General features: G+C 39.5%; 1 protein-coding gene across 8 annotated transcripts in view; it reads right to left on the bottom strand.

Moving 5' to 3' along the window:
* Window positions 1-20,936, bottom strand: part of LOC119006146 (CUB and sushi domain-containing protein 3-like) — a 213,205-nt gene that overhangs the window by 21,525 nt on the left and 170,744 nt on the right. For all 8 annotated transcript variants that reach the window (XR_005070692.1, XR_005070693.1, XM_037074543.1 and 5 more), the window contains exons 57-60: window positions 14,988-15,170; window positions 12,129-12,305; window positions 6,564-6,746; window positions 654-827 (exon numbers count right to left, since the gene is read on the bottom strand). Coding sequence is in view for 6 of the 8 variants with exons in the window: in XM_037074543.1 (XP_036930438.1) it covers window positions 654-827; window positions 6,564-6,746; window positions 12,129-12,305; window positions 14,988-15,170 (717 nt within the window). In the remaining 2 variants the exon portion in view is untranslated. The remainder of the gene's footprint in view (window positions 1-653; window positions 828-6,563; window positions 6,747-12,128; window positions 12,306-14,987; window positions 15,171-20,936) is intronic.

Below are 20,936 nucleotides of genomic sequence, written 5' to 3'. Positions count from 1 at the left end.
TTTTAGAGCCTTGGTCATGCAAGACATTCTACAAACAACTCTGCCCTTGCACACTTTGCTACTAGGGGATGGAGAGGGGTTGTGGCAGGGTAACATGGGGGATGCATGTTTCTCATTTTGCCAAAAAGTGCGATGCCACCACCACTCATCCCACCTTAAAACACCTCCTGAACGTAATGCATGTATGAGATAACAGCAGAGATTCCAATAGTATAAAAAATATTGTTGAATTACCTGTTATTTCACAACTCTCTGTATAAGTCTGCACAATGATCTGACTTTCCTGGACTAGATTATCATACCTTTTAGTATTCCATATTTTCCACAAATTCAACACACAGCAATTGTAATGGCAAGGTGGAATCTTTTACCTTTACTTCCAAATGATTTAACATGAATTGAGGAAGATGAGGAACATGGGGAAAAGCAACAGGAGGCCGGATAATTGTGAGTTCAACATTTCACATTCTTGATAATGTTTAAAAAGATATCAAGAGGAATAATTTAATTTAGCCCACTGTGCAAATAACCATGTTTCAGTCTGTGACAGAAATGTCACCAAGACGATTTCAGTATTAACATAGGGAGACTTTCTCAATAGACCTCTATAATTACCATTATAATTATCATTCAAGTACGAACTTGTGACTCACGCAAGCACTGAGGCAGGTCTCCGCTCCAGCTTCCATTTCCTGTGCAGGTGAGCACAGCAGGGAAGGACAGCTCATAGCCAGGCAGGCAGCTGTAGCTCACACTGGTACCCCACTCCAAGACTGAGCCCTCCAGGAGGCCGTTGGGGATGGGTGGGGGTGTAGGACAAGTCACCACTGTGGAGAAACGTGAGGAAAAGTGAGTGAAGAAAAACTTACTTTAACAAACTATACAATCAATACACAAAAAGAGACCTGGTTCAATACAGAGTCAGAGGGAACAAATCAGATCTACTTGAAATGGAGAAGAAGTCAAAGATGGACAGTTAAATATCTGAAACACTATAATATCAGTAAATGGTACACGGACAGCATTTGGGCCTGTTTAATGTTAAATAATAAAATCCATCATTGCTGGGGGATCTAAAGCAAACATCAAGACAGTGGAGTTGAGGGTGGACTTTGAACGGAACTAGTTTTTTTATTAAGTTATCAGGTTAAATTTGCAGCAAATGTGTATGATAGAGCCAAAAGCAATCTCATTATTCCTCCTACTCACCTCATAATGTTACTTGTCAGTCTAGGAGATGGTGTAAGGTATTGACTGATGCTTGGAATATATCTTTATTTGCAAACATACAAAACCATTACTGACCTGTGCACATTTAAAGCATCTATGTGTTTACAAAATAATGTAGTCACTGCGGTGGCTACACAGTGAACACTTTTAAATTGACGTTGACTTAAGATTGACATTTTAGGAACAACTTGACTGCTTCTGGGGGTGAGCACTGCGAACAGCACTTCTGAGGCTGCTGTACATAGTGCTGTTGGTGAATCGGTATATAGCATTTTCTACACCAAATATGATCAGCACTTTCTTCCCTGTTTTTCCACTTTCCATTCTCATTTATTGCCTTGGCAAACCACAGTGATTCATCACACACTTGCTTCTAGCTGAAGTAGCAGGAGCTTAGCTGTAACCACGTGTTAAGCAGAGCAGCGTTTTTACAGGAGCTGGTTATTGATCACAATAAAAGATATTTATAGTGTATGGCTCTGAATGTGTGTCATTTTTGCAGTGGCATTGTGACCTGGGCTCATGCAACATGCAATTACTCCATCAAAAACATTTTGGATCTATACAAAAATGAAGGATCATAAAAGACCCTTAACAAAACAATGCTTTCTTCCATCTTAGTACAATGAACCAAAACAGCTATCAGATGTAACCCAAGGATGGCAGAAAAAGTGGAAGCTTGGAGATAATTACTATGATTTATGTGGATTTACAGGGATATTGCTGATCTCTAATGACAATTTGGATAAATGGAGGTGGTGGTGATGGTGGGAGGGAGTAGCTGTGATTAAAAAAAAATAAAACATTGTCATATGCCCTCTCTTTACCCAATAAATTATCACTTGGAGCTTAAATCATCCCATTTATATCAAGAATGATAAACCTGTTTAATGTCCCAAAGCACCTACGTACTGCGTCTTTTTAATACATAATAGGAGTGAAGTTAGTTTTCTCATGCAGGTTGAACATGAACATATTGTTACACTGCATGATTTAAATCATAGTGCTATTTTACAGGTATCAAAAGGCAAAATGGGTAGCACAAATTCACAGTCTATATAATGTAGAGTGAGTGAAAACTAGGTCTTTAGCCCAACAAAATCGTCTGTGTTTTGACTGTGACAGTGGGATTTTTCTGCTGTTTATGTTTGGAGTATTCTGAATAGTTTCTCAGAGAAATGAGAGGACATCTTGTGTCTGTGTAAGCCATAAACTTTCTGCTCAACAAATGTAATAAATTAATTCATAATAAAGCTCAGAGTTTGTTCTGACACACTTGGAGATGAACCCAAGGAGACACAGATGGGATGTGGGTTTTAGGGAAGTGAATAAATTATAGCAGTTGTTTTATACCATTACTATCCTCCCTTAACACCCATGATTTCCCCAAGTCTCTCTTTCTTTCAGACACTCACGCTTGTCGACACACTTGAACAAAGACCTGCAAATTTCAGTAAGGCTATATACAAGCCGTGCAACTGTCGGGCAAGATCAGATGTTCAGTTTACAAATCTAGTTACTTAAACTGTCACGTTAACACCATGGTTCTCAAGTTAAGGTTTAGTGTTTTGGCAGGGCACGAACATAGTCCTTTTCACTTACTATTTACATGACAAAAATATGCAGATGGAGTCATGTGAAGGCAGGCTCTATGGATATCTCTGCTCTGGGCAGGACCATGAATAGACACAAACACACATTTATAAGCAACAGCAGAAAGACTTGGCTACAGCAGGTTTAACTAGCTGCCACTCATGGCCAAGTTTTGAGATTGCTTGTCCACTGACACTTCCATGAGTGCCTGACGCGGACAGGTAGACAGCATCAAGCATCTAAGCTCAAAAACTTCTGATGCATTCAAAGAATAAAGGCAAGTAATTTGGACATAACCTCTCTGTATCAAATCTCAAATAGCGGGCAAAAGTGACAATGATACATTACTGCATAGAAGGCTCTTACAACATTTACTGTATTTGCACAATTCAGACAGCAGTTTTCTGGCAAGCTGTTCAAAACTTGTTTTTACACTCTATGACACTTAAAGTGTAAAAATGAATAGGTCTTAATTATGATTATGAAGGTGTTGATATAAGGTGGGCGATTGATGGACAACTTTTTTCATTTTTCTTTTTCTACACAGTGAATTAAAGGAAATGTGGAGCAAGCCACTGAGGGATATTAGCACATTCTCTCCAAGGTGGAACCATCTTTTGTTCTTGTTTGGCAGCGGATGCAACAAGATTTCCATATGGTCATGCTGCAGCACAATACAGCATACTGTATATGTTTTAGAGATTCTGTATCTGGAAATATATTGAGGTCATGATGAATTACCTCAAGGAAAGAGTGCACTGATGTGCAATCTGTTTTTTTTAATGTTTTGTTTGTTAATGTCATGTTTCTCAAGTTCTCAAGGAGAAACAAGTTCACTTGAAATTGTTTCCCTTTGATGTTAATGAATTAGTAAAGAGTGCCTTCAATGTTCGGGAGCCCTAAGAAAAAATGCACTTCATTCTGAAACACCTCACTAAAATGCCCAGCTGGATGCTGTGACGTATAAAGTGTGTTTGGGTGTGTATGTGTCTCACTAAAGTATGTCTGTGTAAGAGAAAGAAAGACAGGGAGAATAAAAGACGGATGGAGGTAGAATGTGTGAGTGCACGTGTAGGTAAATTACGCTGATTACTGAAGAAGGCCTATTAATCCCATAAGCACTGCATCAGAATTACTTAAAATAAATTATTAAAAAAAGGCATGGGTGGCAGGCAGAACTGAATGGGAAGCAGAGAGTGTCCCCATTTTCCTAAGTAGTTCTAAGCAGCATTAGTGCCTCTTAGCTGAACACGCCAAACCTTGGATTCTAACTGAATCCTTGCCGGGCGAGGCTTAGGATGTGTCATCGGCAGTGTGTGTAAGCGCACTGCACACATACAAGCATGGCTAGTATTGAAGCACACACATTAAGTGCAAAATTACGCACAGAGTCTGCACACGTAAAACATGCTCCTCTCTTTTAGCCTCAAATTCTTTTTACCTTTCCATTTCTCTCTTTCTACCCATCCCTCTCAGGATATTAGCACATAATACTGTGTATCATCCAAATCTGTGACAAGGTTTACAGATAACCCACATCATGAAAATTTCAAATAGCTCATCCCGACCCAGACTGAACCGCTGCACCTTCAACTTGAACTCAATCATGTAAAAGAAAAAGGTAGCCCATTTTATCGGAAAAGGCATTGTTTCAGTTTCAGATGCAAGACAAGAAAAAATATATTTTCTCAGTCCTTTCCTAAGACCTGTTTCTGTGTGGGCTGTCAGTGAGAGAGATGAAAAAAAAAATGTAAATGCCTGTGAGCTGTTATTATTTATTATTATCACTTGTCCTAGATAGTCTTAGAAAGAGACCAAGGGAGAGGAAGCAAACAATGACAAGGATAAAATTAAGTGTAAAAAATCTGTAGTCCTTCTAAATATCCCCCATTCACAATTAGGAATCACAAACTTAAAATAGAGCACCCACTTAGTAATCAAACTCCTCTCTCTTGACTTTTTTTATTCATTCACCCCATGAGAGAAATAAGTATAATCGGAAAAGTGAGAGCAGCTCCAAGAGACCCTGTTGCTTACTGATGAATGCAATCAGGTCAAAGCAAACTAAAGGTATGTAAGAGTCAGAGTGTATGCATGCGTAAGATAGACAGTTGTGTAATTGAATGCCCCCTGAATGATTGCGTGTGTGTGTGTATGTGTGTGTGAGATGAGGAAGGCTAAGCTTTACGGTTTCGTTCTTCTCAACACCACCCCCATTAAGCATAGCAGCATCACGGACAAATGCCTTAGCCGTTGCGGTAGCTGTCAAGGATTAGAGCTCGAAGGTTAGGAGCTTCACACACTTTTATACACACATGCATGCACACACACACCAATGCTTCTCTGTAGGACTCTCTCTCTCCATTTAAACTGCCTTGGGTAACATTTGTGCGACCATCGATTCATCCAACAACTTCAACACACCATGGAACACTGCACGTTAATAATGAAAAGCACCCATGAAATATTACAAATCAGTGTCAGTTCGAATGTTGTAAACTTCAAGCTGAGGTCCTAGGGAGCCTGAGGAGGGCAAGAAGTGTGCGGCTTAAAACCACAGTTGCCTTTGAGCTGAGAAAAGTGACTGCAACTACTTCTGGGCCGATAACATCATTCTATACACTGAGAACATCTAGGAACAAAAACAGCCATTATGTAAGAAGAGAGGTTACCGTGTTTTCACTCATTCCCTTTAAAAGAATGTGTCTGTGTGGCAAACACTTAAGCTTTCTGTAACTTACTGATGCATACTGTTTAACATCTACCTGCTGCCCGTGAGCGTGTCAGCCTATCACAAACTGTCTCTTTTTCTCTTGCATTTTATTTGTCCTTTCCCATTTCTCGTGAGGAAAGTACAATGCCAGCTCGCCTGAGAAACAGTTCCTTAGCAACAATGAGCCACCATTTGCCTTGTGAGCTCTTCCTGGTGTGCTTTTCAACTGTTCGCTGCACAAGTTAATCTTCCCTGTGATACTTACTTTTTGGTGTCGATGGCAGACATGCTAATCTATGCCTCCAGTCGAGCGTCATAAATCACAGAGTGATGTAGTGCTGATGGGCTTACAACAGCTAAGTCCTCTTGGTGGATTTTCTAACTTTGATGTTAATCAAGCCTATAGAGTGTGCACAGACTTTCAGAAAGCAGGAACCACTGATTAGCTGTTGGCAGTACAATTAGAGGAATCCTTGTTGTGATGAAGAAAACTTGTCAACCATCCATCATCATGTGTCAGAGGAGCTTTTAGCCTGGGCTCTGTGCCACCAAAGGAGCAATAATACTGTACATGCAGGTGGGGGTGAAATCACTGTGTTTTAGGTTGAGGGCTCTAAAAAGGTATTATATATCAAGCGATGCCATCTCTTATCTTGAAAATTGCAACATAGAGATGATTAGGAAATAGATAAACACATTCAAATTGCATGTAGTGTTATGTGTGGGTGCATGTTTATACTTAGGCATGCATGCAAATATATCCGCCTGCTTATCCATATTTGTGTGTGTGTGTGTGTGTGTGTGTCTCGTGGCCCACTATCTGACCACATTGGAAGCTCTATGTCACCTTGCTTGCTAATCTCATTATATCTCAGGGTGTAAGCATGTACTTTATATTGTACGTGACTGTGTGCTAGCGTGCCAAGGTTGTTACAGCATAGTCTGATGGTTATCAAGGTTGACTGTCTGCTGCGGCATGTGTGTGATGCAGTGTGTGTGAGTGTGTGCATTTGTGGGTGACACTTACCTTGGCATGCTCGCATGGTGCCACTCCAGGTGCCATTGTTGGTGCAGGTCCTTGAGACATTGTTGTCGCCTCCTATCATCACATATCCTGGCTGGCACATGAACGTCACATTCTGGCCCACTGTGATGTCATCGCCAAATCTAAGGCCATTCGCTGGAATACCAGGGTCACCACAGGTGATCACTGTCATTGGAGGTCAAACAGAAGGAACTGTCTCAGAAAATCATGCCAAATGATGCTATAGATAAAGCAGAATGATGAAAAGTGATTCAAGCACACTGAACTGCAGTGTGCCCATGCATTCTTAAGAGCGTGGTTAGATTTGTCTCCATTAGATTTTCTATTTTTTTGTTCTCACATTTGTAATTTTTTCTTCAGTATAGGCAAAAAGGGTAGATGATGATTCACAATTTACCCCTTCAGCCCCATATCAAAAGTATTCAAGAGTTTTGAGCAGATGTGACAAATGCAAACAGAGCATTAAAACACCAAGAACCTAGAAAAGTTGCAAGTTTTTCAGCATGTATTGTGGTGATCACCAGTAACTGTTATCTACTCTCCTCTACAATCCATCCTATATGACGTAAACATAGCTAAAGTTCAGGAAAAAGGGGCTTTATTGTAAGGACACCTGGCTACAGCGATTTGAACAATACGGTTTTCAAATCAAATCAACCTCCAAGTATCTCCAAAACATCAACTTAATATCTGTCTGCACATAGAACATAGTGGGCAATATATAATCACTTTCAAAATTAAGATTACTTAAGATGTGAAGTTATGTGAAATGTATAAATATCTACAGAAGCTGATGACATAGCTGTGGCCATATTAGTGTATGAAAAAGCACTAAAAAGTGTCATCAAGCAGCATCTGTTGTGCTGAGACCACAAGTGTGAGGAAAGGCTGTATTGTCACAGTGATCCCGATAGTCATAATTATGCTTTCTGTACATAATCACCTTCTTAAATGCACCACTTTCAGTATAAAATTTTGAGACAAAGGTTATTTTTTGTCCAAATCAAGGGGTGAAAATAATAATAATGCTGTGGAGCTTTCTTCCCGTGGTAATTTTTGTTCTGTCTCTCCTTTTCTTCTGATGATTCTTGGTTCTTTCCTGTGGCACAAGTTCTCCAAAGTAAACAGATGGCCAAGTGTTGACCACTACATTGTCAGTTCTTAACCTAGTGCCATCTCTGATCATCTGATTGATTTTTCATAGCTCTTGTTTCATCTAAAAACTGTAATGTGCGTCTACTTGTTACAAAAATCCTTCCTGACTTACTCACCTTTATGTAAGAAGTCAGTTTGATACATATGGCTGTCCCTGCTAACGCCTCCTCCCTTAAATGAATTCCTGTTTGTTTATTATCAGTTGCTGCCAAGGACTTCAATACTTGGACATGTTCATCATTCCTGGGTGAGACTAACTTTGAATCCTGACAGAATACCTCTGAGAGCTGCTAGTGGTGACAACAGAGAAGCTGTGAAGTCCTAGCTTTGCCACCAACTAAGGTTCTAGATTGATTGCAGGATGTTCTTGCTTGCTCCAAAAATGAAACTAATTTTAGTGTTTATCTATTTTCTAAATCAGCACAAATGTACAACACTAACAGGTAAGACAGTACTCTGCAGGAAATCAGGGAAAACCAAAAGTTACCTGTACAGTCATGCTATTGATGATGTGTCATAATGACACAATTTATATGGCTATTTATTATGTGTTTTCCTTACAAAGCACATAATATACACTTACCTGCACACTATGTCAAATGACATAGCAATATATGTCAGATGACTGAACTCCAGTGCAATTCACCCTGATGTATTAATGTTTATGTAAGTGTGTCTGGCTGCCAGCCTATAATGTGAATTGTGTAATAAATACTTGATCACTTGATCATGTTGATATGCTGATATGCCCACTATAATAATGCTAACATGCTCATGTTTGGCAAGTATTATCACCTTCTCAGGTATTTGCATGTTAAAGTTTGCTAATTTGTAAAATATATAGCTGAGGTTGATCCAAAAACTGTTCAGGGCTGTTGCCTAACCAAAAGATGATTAAAATAAACTCAACCTGAAAAAAGTCTGCACACTGTGACACACTTACATGCAATTAATTTGCACATCCACAGGTGAGATTTGCGCTACTGCTCTTGTCAACAGAAGAGCCCTTGTGAACCTGTGGAGGTGCCAATAAATTGCACATGAAAGGGAGGTACAGTGTGCAAACTTTTTTTTTTCAAATTGAACTGATGAAAAGTCCCAAAAGTTATAGTGTTACAATGTATCCTGAGGGAGACTATAAAGTTTGAACCAATTTTCAAAGCTATCCATCACACGCTTGTTGAGACATTTCACTCAAAACCACAAATGTCAACCTCATGGTGGTGCTGGAAAAAAAAATGTCCTCTCTTCAAACAACGTCAGTACAAAATTTAGTGCCAATACATTCAGGTGTTGTTAAGATATTTTACAGGATACCTGAAGAATTTGTCCTGCTAGTGGTGTTAGAGGAAAAGTCGGGGGATCACCACAGTCAGTTAGATTCATTCTCTGGGCTCCATGAGTGTCTCATGAATACAGCCTGTCATTGCAGACTACAGTTAAATACCATGATAAAGGTAAAAATACATGGAACATATACGTATGTTTAAAGGTTCAAAGAAGAACAATTCCCTGACATTCAAAAACAACCAAGAACACTTAAGTGGCCATATACATTTTTCCAAACAGACATAAAGATGTTATAAACATGGTCTGAAATAAGCACCCGAGATTGCAACTGAATTGCTGGCACTGGCAAATAAAAACTCAAGTCAAGTCATATGCCACTTTGTTGGGAAAGGGAAAACTCACAGCAGCATTACATATTTGGTCAGGTTAGTGTATGATTGGATCAAACTAACTACTAACTATTTGGAAGAGGCTAGAAAAAAGTGATGCTATTGGCTGTAGAACCAAAATTGTTTTGATTGAAAATTGTATTACCAATAACCAGCAATAGAAGATCTGCACACACATAACATTCAGTACAATTGAATAATACAATACAATAATTTCTGAATCAACATTACCTTTCAAGTGGACGATCGGTCATGCAAACCGAGCTTCAGGGACTACTCAGATTCATATGTTTTTCTCTCTGAGTCAGAAGACTCAAATTCCAACTTCTACAATAAATATACCATGCATTTAGTCATTTCAACTACTTGTCTGTCACAGTTGATGGCAACAAAAAAGTTGGCAAGTGAGGGACAAAATCTGCATGAATGACACAACTTTTTCTTTTTCACTCAAACATTTTAATTAGGTGTCTTAAATTTTGATGGTAACTGGAATGAGCAGCTGATCCACTCTCTCTGTGGCTGGGTGTGCAGTGTTTTCAGTATATTTGTTTGTGCATTGTTTATTAAGCAACATTGGATGTAACCATTAATTTATGGTCTGAGCCACCACACTGAAACACATCATCTTAAAAGACGCATGTTATGTTTCTCCAGACATCAACCAAAAGCAGCTGGCATAAACAGAAGATAGCTCATAACATTTTTATTTGGTTTCAACAAGAAGACATCTTGTGAGGAGGTGAAAACACAATCTGATGAGAGGAGAGAAAGAGAGAGGCAGAAAAGTATATGCACATAAATGTAAATGTTTGAATGTGCCCCTCTATCTGCAGGAGTAAAAAAACCCAGTCAGTCAGCACAAAGCTGAAAAGCTGGAGGCTGTTGACTTCAACAACTCAACTTGACTCTACAGCTTTTTCATTCAGTAACATTTACTTGCTTCCAAGAAAACTGGGTTAGTGAGCGAAATAAGGTTAAGGCAGGAAATTTGATGATCATGTATTTTCTCCATGGAGAATAAAAAATTTAAATCCAGTTGGTCAGTAATCTGATCTTGTTTAATGCCTTATTGTATCATATTTTGAACAACCATGTTATGATGCTACATCATGAATATGTTTTTCTTTTTCTAATAACAATGGAGTACTTACAACTGAATCAAAGATCAAAATTAGTGTGTGTGTGTGTAGACAGACTTATTTCAGTTTTATTTTTATCAGACTTTAAATGTAGTTATTTTCCATTTTTATGTGACACCACTAAGAGTCAGAGTCCTGTTTTGTTTGTTAATTGATGTTTGACAATACTGCAGAAATGTGACTCTAACTTAGTTAACTTTATTCTATTCTGATCTGATCCCTCCAACACCATGTCCAAAAGGAAACCAACACCATTGTGTTGGCATTTAAACTAGGGGAGAGAGAGAAGTACTGGGGAAATGAAGAGGAGGGATAAAGGTAGATCTGAACAGACAGGATTACAGCATGTTACAGGGCAAACAGTCTGCCTGAATAATCAGCGTTTACTGTTTACTTCATAAAGTGCTTTATGGCTTTACTTCACAGTTCACTGAGCAAGCCTCTTTCCTAGTGCACCTCTACTGATTCCCTAATTCCTTAACATGCTCTATAAATTTCATTCATCAGCCATCAAGAGCATTTAGAAAAAGACGAGAGGAAGAACTTTTCTCTCTCCCCTTGAGAATGTTGTGTGACTTTGATCTGGTAACCTACATGATCGATTCCCCATGAACCGTGAAAATGATTGCTTCCTTAATGAAAGGCCCACCAAGCCAATCTTGGCATCTTAAGTGTTGATGTCCCTGAACTGACCACTAAAATTTAATGTGAAATGATAGCATACAGTTGATTAACAGTTATAAGTTTGGCATTGAGCAGGCTTGAAAGACTGGAAAAAAAGGCAAGAGAGCCATTCTGCATTTCTTGCAAGTTTGATCATTATTATTCAATCCAATTTCCAATCTTTCTCTCCTTCTCCCTCCCTCCCTCCCTGTGTATATCTCTCCAGAGACCAATTTCATTCCAAAATTGAAAATTATGCCCATACCATTTATCTTTTCTTGTGATTCAATAACAAGCAAAAATAATGAAGAGGGAGAATATGGTGATTTCAGAGAGAAGAACAATGTGTAATTTTGTCTGATAGTCATCCTGGTGGAAATTGAATATAGATTGGCATACTTCTTAATTACCGCAAGGCTCATTTGCTGAGATCCAGACAATAAAAACTGCCTGACAGTTTTGATGCTTTGCAAGCAGAGAGGCTCAAAGAGATTTATGTGCTATTTTAAATCTTACACCCCATTTTAGCACCACTGGTGATCACTCAGAGCGCCACTTCTCATCCATTGTCATTTATTCTTTTGTTCCATTTCTGAAAGCAACAATAACAAATTCTGTGACTGCTGATGTAAATATGAGCGAACTAGATGTGATCAACCAAGAAACAACAAATCATAGTCTTTTCCCTTTTGCAGCACGGATATAATTGGGACTATGCCTGACCTACATCTCACTGGTCAGCCACTATCGTTTCGCAATTTTCTTTGACAGTAAGTAGTGAATGATTTGCCCTTCTTCCATAAAATCACATAAAATCTCTGCAGCACACTGGCCTTTTAAATGTATTCCACAAACACAGGAGACATGACCCAACTATGCCTTCATGTTTCTGTGTGTATAAAACTCACTTGTACAGTTTGGAGCCATGCCAGACCATGTGCCATTTGCCAGACACTGACGTGTGGGTGATCCAGTGAGGAAATATCCATCCATACAAGAATACACGATGGAGTGGGAGAAAGTTGTGCCATCCACTCGGGAAATACGGCCGTGAGCAGGTGTGGCTGGATTACTACACTGCACCGCTGCAAGACAGAGGAGAAAAGGGAGGAGGTGAAGGTCAAAGGTGTAAAATAGTAATGGTTTTTCTATTTTTCATATCACTGATTCACAATCTGAGGTTTAGGAGCCCCCAGAGTGGCTTGATAATGACTTGTGAAGGTCACAAAGGGCTTAAAAAGAATTCTCCTTCCATACTGCAGGAATGGTAATATTTGTGCATGAAATTATTGCTGTTTTTCTTTATACTTGATGAATATTTGTAGTTTAGCTCATTGGCTTGTGTCAGAGTTCCCCATCATGCATGTGCCCCACATCAAGGAATGCGAGGAATCGCTGTTTTCCTTTTTGTAAAGCAGCTGTGAACAAAACCAGTAAAGAACCACTAATCTATACAGAGTCGCAGCTTTATTCAGAGGGGCTAATGAGCAGAACTGATGCAGTTGTACACAAATCCCTATCCAACCATTGATGAGTCATCAGAAAATAAAGTGCAGTTTGTATATTGTCAAATCCCATAGTGTACGCATGGTAATGATTTTTGCTGCTGTCTAATAACAAGAGGAGCATGATGGGAAAATGTAAGAATTTGCAGTTGCGGTCTGAGGACAACATCCGCACTTGAAGACTGTTCATTTTTATAAATAATGAATAGATACAGAATTATTCTACTATTATTTTAACTTTTGATCACTCTTACAATTTAAAGCATAAACTCAACTCACATAAGAGGCTCAATTTCATGCACAGTGTTACTTAAGATCTTTAATCTTCAATAGGGAAGAAAAAAATCGTCTCTCTCTAGTAGATTCAATGGGTTAACACTGAGGTGTCCTTCACAGCATTTCAAGAGTAGGCCAACGAAAAATGTGTTCTTGATGAAGACCGAGTTAGTTTCTTGTGTTTTTCTTCTGCTCTTGTCTAACTGCAAAAGTGATTTGCTCTCTCAATCATCTAATTGCCAGGAACATTTTAAATAGTGATTCTTGTGGGAACTGTTTTGTGGGTAAACTGGTGATTTCTCGTTAAAAACATGTGCAAGCACATGTGTGCAAAACATGCACACACAAACACTTTTTGAGGTTCAAACTCATCATTTGGTAACAAATCCAAAAATACCAGGCACCAACATGCTCACATTACTGTAAGTGCATATGCACACGCACAGAGTTGCCCTTCTTGGCTTGCTCTCTCAATAATTCAAGACATAGATGACAACAGAAATACAAAACAGACCTTGATGATTTTGTGAAATGGATATTGAGCAGAATATCCACACTGACTGTTTCCCAGCGACTATAAAAGGTTGTGGATAACGGATGGATGGGCTTTAACAATAGACAGGGCTTTAGATCACAGACAGACAGCAGTGAAACTCATTCAGGCTCCAGTGAATTCCTGCCCCCTCCCTCCTGAGGTGGCTAAAACAATCTTTAAATCAGGAGTTCAGCTGGGAGATGGAGAGATAAAAAGGTAGTGGAAGAGAGATGTGGGGTAAAAGGAGGGGAGGGAGTGTAAAGCTGAGCAACAGAGAGACAGAGGAAGGACAGATGGAGGAGTGGACAGTAATGGAGAGACGGCCAAAGAACAAGATTAAGACAGAGAAATTCAAAGGAGAAAAGGCTGACATCAGGGGAAATGAAGGATAATGGCAAGAGTGAGACTACAAGACAGAAAGGGAGAAAAAAGAGACAAGGAACGAAAGGTATCTATGCATGGAGTAGTTCACAGGGGCTGTGCATTGGCCTATCTTATTAAAAATTACACTGGCATCATGCCAAGCTGGCGGACAGTAAGTAGAGGAGAGCAGTCAAACATTTGCCTCAATATCCGGTTGACCCCTGGGGGTAATTTATGCAAGCTGTAGAACTGGCATTCTGCAAACTAATATCTTCAAAATCCACAATGATTCATTTATCACAATCTGAAAAGAACTTGGCTTTAGGTGTCTACAATTAATGAAATTTTTGGTTGCAATCTGGAAGCTAGTCACAGCACCATGTGCTGGCAGAAAATACCAGACTGCAACAGAGAGATACTTATCCATCTGGTGCAGTACTGTGTTTGTGAGCTTTTGAAGTCATTTGTGTGTGTAGGTGTGGATGAACACAAGCACCTATTTTGTACACTCAATGAACATTTGCGCTTACATGCAGTCCATGTGTTGCATACAATGTTTGTGTCTCCAAACTAGGGCTGGTTATTGTTTGAAATTTTTCAACTCCATCGCTGATGCAAGTTGTTTGTACCAAACCAATACTATTTTTGTTAACCAGTTTTGGAAAAGAATCAACAAAATTGGAGGTCCTAAGATCTTTGACTCTAAAAAATAACACTTATTCTGCAACTCATCTCTTGTTCCCCTTCTGGTAGGTAAATACCCAAAATACCATCACCCAGTTTGTAATACAGGCTAAAGTTTTGCAGTTACCAAGCCAGAGCCAAATAAACCCCAATGACATCATAAGGGTTATTTTGTCAGAAAAAAACAAACAAAAAAAACAACTAAACCTTGTGTGCAACTTGGAAGCAAGAAATTTGCCTAAATTAAATACAGCCTACAATTATTTCCAAATTCAAAAAAATTGGGAATATATGAGCAAAGAATACGAGAACCACACTAGGAATCCGGCTATGCCCACGTCTAATTATAATCTCTTACTGTTTCATACAATACATCAGAGAGACATTTTAAATATTTCACTTACGCTTGCAGAACGGCTGTCTGCCAGACCAAGTCCCGTTGGGGAAGCAGATCCTCTCTGCCGAGCCGTACAGCGTGTGTCCCACTGCGCAGGTGAAGCGCACCTTGCTCCGCACTTTGAAGTTCCCTGCCTCCCTGCTGGCATGGGCAGGTGTGCCGGGATCCCCACAAGTGTCGGCCGAGTCACCTGCAATGGGAGGTAACCAGACAAGGAGCAATGAAAAAAAACAAAAGAAACTGAGGATGCCTTCCACTTTAACTGTCGTGTGTGTTCACAGATGGGCCCTTTTAAGCTGGTATGGCAGTGAATTACAACACAGTGTTTCTGTCGTTCATGCAGAGGGACACTACAGAGAGGACTTAGACTCGAACTGTATGTCTTTTGAGTCCTCCAGGAAGCAGCTATAAAACACAAAATGCACCAATGAGCAGTTGTCACCCAGCCAACAACCCGGAGGACCAATACCTTTCACTGCTTTGACACCAGGAGCTTTCTCTCCATAAAAAGAGCGAGGCCAGCATTAAAAGGCAACCAGCTGTGGTTATGAGAAATGATGAATACAGTTTGACCTCTGAAGCCAAATGCATTTTTATTATCCTGAATTATCTTGCCTGTCTTTTTTACTGTTAGGGAACATACAGTACATTTTCAGTGTCTTGTGCCACCTTTCTTGCACACCTATGAATTCACTCAAATGAAATGTTCTCATTGGGACTGTTCCTGGGTGGGAAAAAATGGGGCATATGCTCTATCTAAGCCATAAGAAATGAGAGTGAGATGGCAGGTATGGAGTCAGTGTGACACCATGACTTCTGCACATTTTATGTTATGATGACCCGCAAAGCAGAGCAGACTTATGTGTGAGTTCGGATGGAGTCTAGTTGATGGTGTGGTTTTCCGTGGGGAAACTGGGGACATCCTCAGAGTGAAAGGAACAGTTCATAACACACAGAAAGCCAGCCGCTCCTTCCACTCCTGCTGCTTCCATTCTGTCACAGAAATAAAACCAGCAGAAGAAAGACACAAGAAGAGAGAGACAAGAGACAGACAGACAAACAGACAGACAGACAGACAGACAGACAGACAGACAGACAGACAGACAGACAGACAGACAGTGGAACCCTAACCCTAACCCTAACCCACACAAACACCAAGCTCATATCTATTATACACATACAGTACCACTGCTCATATCTGGACAAATTAGATGTGTCGGGTCAAGGAACCACAGCTGGAGTCGACATGTTTGAGTGTGGCTGTGGTTGCCAATGAGTATGTATACACATATGTGTAAATTTGCATACCTTCTGTGCATATGCATGTTTAGTATGCATTCTTATATGTTGACTGTGAGTGTGCATACATGTGTTAGCATGTCTCACAGCAGCTGTCGGTATTTCATTAGTCTCCTTTGGTTAGGTGAGGCATCCTGGCTCAGCAAGCACTGTGACAGCTATAATCTCACTAATTGGGATGGTTGGATTTGGTTTGAATCCGAGTTAATGTCCGTTCACCAGGCTTCCTTTGTGAGGAAATAATAAGGCCTTCAACCCAGCCATGCAACAGACGAGGACAAAAGGGGAATGGCTTGGCAAGCAGTTTTAAACCCTATCTTACTAATTAACAAAGGAAGACCGATGAGAGGAAGGATAGATGCATGGATGGATGCATGGATGAGGACTGTTGCTGACACTGGGCTGTACTTCTGAGGAATTCATAGCCCAAATTATGTTGTTGCTATTGGTGATGAACACTGAGAATTCAAATGTGCCATTTTCATTATTTCTATTCCTGCAGATAAAACTGCCCATAGACCATGCAGCCACCTTTCTGCAAATACACTTTAAAACCACTGCAAAAGCATTTGAGAGAAGTTTAAAATATGTGAAGGGACATACCACAGGGATTAACATATATTACATTTTCCAGATAGCTAATTTATCTTTGCAAACACTGCAGTACTAATTGCATCACTTTTTGAAGTCTTGCTAATGTGTCTGTGAAAAGTAGGTGCTAAAATGTACACACTCACTAATTTAAAAACTCTCCAGGCATTTGCTGCATCGCAACTTTAGCTCTTGTAAGCAACAACTGAGCTCCAGCTGTGTTGTGGTTCTAATTTCTGCTCCAGCTGTAACAGATGTTTACTGCCACGGGTCTGAATTCATCAAGCCCCTTAGTGATAAACAAATGATCAACAAAGGTGTCTTCTGTCCATTACTAGTGGTTGATTTCATAGTTAATCAGAAGCACTGATGCAGTGTAATACTGGGTGGCAATGTGGGCGCAACAAATTAACACTCTAATTACTTTCATCTGACTAAAGTCAACATCAATATAAATATTACCTGAGTCCAGTTCTTACTACTTAATATCTGTATGACCAAACAAGCAAGTTATAGGGACATAACACCGCCTAATGATATGACCACCTCTAAAAAGTTTTACCGCCTCACAGTTGTATGCCTCCATGCACAAGTCGGGTTATAGTTAACACCTATGTCTGTAACTCATAACATTATTCAGTCTTTGGGTTAAGACTGTTTTACAGAAGACGAAAGAGGACTGTTAGACAGCTTCAACAATCACCTGAAGCTCAATATCAGCAAAACCAAAGTGCTTGTTGGGGACTACTGCTTTATGTCTATAATGTGCAAGTGTATTGTGAGAAACAAAAAACCCAGTGAAATTCCTTGTACGTGTTCACATGTAAAGATGATTCTGACCTAACACCAATTTGTAGCCATGGCAGTAAATATGAATGTTTCAAGGTGGGTACCCAGGATGAGTGTCTGAGTGAACTTTATGATCACAATGTGCCCTTCTGTTCCAGAGCTATGATGTAGAATAATGGCCACACAAGTGTTTTGACAGAACATTATGATGTAACAGTAAAGCTGACCTTTGACCCTCATATATAACATGTCATCACTTTGTTACATCACCCTTTGTGATGTAATGATGTGATGATGTGATGAACCTTTGTGAAATGTTGGCATAATTAGTGTATAAAGTCTTAGGTTGAGTGGATATATGTGCCAAATTCGAGGAAACAAGGCGAGATGGATGGGTGGACAAACAAAAAACATAGAATGTCTCCTGCCACAGCTGTCATTGGCAGAAAGGCATAAAATAGCCTATCTCCATATATTTTGTTGTCGCATCTGTAACAGGAGCACTGTGGTATCACTGTGAGACAAACTGAAGGTGCATTTTTGAGATCTGATTACATGTAATCAAAATTGCTATTCTCGGCAATAGCTCACCTCAGCACATCCTTTTTCTTTAGCTTGGCAAGTCTCTGCGTCATTTATTATGATTAAATCCTCTGCTCACTGACCCAGGACTCTTATTCTGCTGCACAAATTCCTCCACAGGGGTTTACTCTCTAAACAGCAATTGCTCTTTGACAATTTAAATACGGGGAAACAGACTCATGTTGGCTTTACTTATCTCACTTTTCAAGTGATAAGTTGATGCTGATTAGGTTTTAGACAACTTAAATTAAATGCACTAAATCTAGTTTGGTATTAAATGTTTTAGCCCAGATTACAGCAGAGTTTATTAGCTGGGTGTCTTCAGATAAACAGAGGCAGCAGAGCTCATGCTCGTGATATGCAGCTCAGAGTGAGTGATGAAATGAAATATAACAGAAAATTGCAAATCATCATTTTCTAACAGGCTCATTTGTCAAACCAGTGGGGCGCTGATCAAATCATCCAACAATAGATGCCAAATCACTTTTAAAAAGTGGGTGATAAAGAAAAAAAATAACTTGCCACACACATTTTTTTGACAATTAGCATTATAATTACATGCATTATTAGCTCCTAAAGGTATAATTTCAGGCCTAAAAGTTGCTATTAGTCTGTGGGCAACAGGTAATTATGCAGGTGCTAACAAACACAAATACTCAACCACACCTCTGTTGTTCCCTCCATTTTGCAAATGAGGAACAAAAAATGTGCTGGAAACATTATTTGGGAGATAGATGTGAACCTCTGAAATGATGTGCATCTCCTTACTCCCCTAGAAGTCTGACTTCACTACTGACTCGCTACTTTCCAACTGTCTGAGTAAATACAAAATGTTGAAGGTGAGTAGAGGGTTCACACTTCCTTTTAAAGGAAAAAAACACTGTCACACAAGTGTGCTTACAAACATTACTTCTGGGTCAGTGAGTTGAACAAACCAAGTGAACATTCAGTAGATGTGAGAATCCACTTAAATGGCCAGGAAAGCTTGGGTCTGATGGGACGGAAGAGCACAGAGAGGAGATCAAGGGGGATGTTTGTAGTTGGCAGACAGACACTTTGAAGACACTTTATCCAGGTTTTTAAGAAAACACAAGAGAAGAGTCTGCAACTAAATGTATTAAACACTGAACACAAAAAGTTCTGTTAAAGGTTTTTTTTCCTGGCAGAGTCTGCACTTATGTCAGGAGTGATGATTCTTACTTGATTGCTTGCTTGTTTTATGCAAGGAGTAACTTTTGCATTTGCATATTCTTTGGCTAAGACATGAAACCATAACTCGGTATCACAGAATCACAGAGGAATGATGGGAAAGGGTTATGGTCGGGTCATTTGGTGCTAGTTAGTAACATCAGCATACTGTATTAAGCATTCATCAGCTCAATGCAGATATTTCAGAACACCACAAGAGTGCCTGTTCTAAAAAATGAAATCCTGAAGCTTCTTTGGGTCGATGGGGAATGGTAGGACGATAATGGTCAGATATTTTGGCAAGCACTTAACATTAAAAAGAACTCCACAGGGCTCTAGTTTGAATTTGAGTTCAAATTGGCTCAGTCGGCTGATAACAACCCTGTGCTGTGTTTTCTCTGAACCTCACACAGGCATTTGCCTGAATAGCTAATTAATGCCAGGTCTTCCAGGTACTACACCATTGTGGAAGGGTGTTCGTTATCTACCCATATACTAATATCTGGCACTTTAATGCAATGGAGGTGAACTGAATCTTACATCAGTGAGAATTTACATCTAAGAAATTCAACTGCAAGTTGTCTCCCTGGAATCGGTGTCCTGATTAATCTGTATAATCCACAGACACTGCTGTGGATAGATTTTGTTGGAAGAATTACAGCTCATTAAAAATGTTAGCAGTGTGTTCTGTGGAATTTACAGAATATTAGGGACATTGTTTGTGGAATAAAAAGATTTTTAAAAAGGTTTTTTTGTTGTTGTTTTTTATGCTATGAAAGAACCACAAACTGAATTCCATTAAACTCTCTGTGCTGGGGTGAGGACAGAAATCTCAGACACAGACAACCCAAAGCCTCAGTAAATAAAACTTAAACTGTGTGATACTTATTTGAGGTAAGTTAGGGAATATATTTTATGATGTGTATGTTTTGTAATTTAGGTTATCCAAAACCTTTAAAAAATGTTTCCATTGATTTCACACATGAATAACTGGGAGTCACCTTCTAGGCATCAACAGCGATTTTCACCATACATGCAAAATGTAATGCAAAAGCAAACACATACACACTTGGTCTTGCGCCTTTTCACACATGTAACGACGATGCTGGAATAGCTGGGGCAAAGTTCAGTTCACCGGAGGATAATAATGCAACGCTTGTGGATGCCAGCCACCATGAAAATCAACAGAAGAAGAGAACTATGTGGCAAGGCTGCTGGGTGTGGAAGATGTGTCTTATAATTATCAGGACAGTGTTCTTCTGTGTTAATACTATAAATGTCAAGGTTAAGTTTTTGGCAAGACAAGGTAACTGTTAACATGTTGCAGAATCATAAAATCATCAAAGCAGTAGTAGAGTCTTTTGTGTAGTTTGCTCATTTCAGGTGGAGGCATCTTTTGTCAGACAGATGTAACCCATAACATGCTTGTCCCTGCAGTGTTACTGCTATGATTCACCAACAGCAATTTTTCTGAAATGTTACCAGGTCTTTTAGTCAGAAATAGGTG

Source organism: Acanthopagrus latus, chromosome 17, assembly GCF_904848185.1.
Source record: "Acanthopagrus latus isolate v.2019 chromosome 17, fAcaLat1.1, whole genome shotgun sequence".
Taxonomy (NCBI): Eukaryota; Metazoa; Chordata; class Actinopteri; order Spariformes; family Sparidae; genus Acanthopagrus; species Acanthopagrus latus.
Note: the sequence above shows the minus strand (reverse complement) of the source record. Positions and strands in the feature narration are given on the sequence as shown.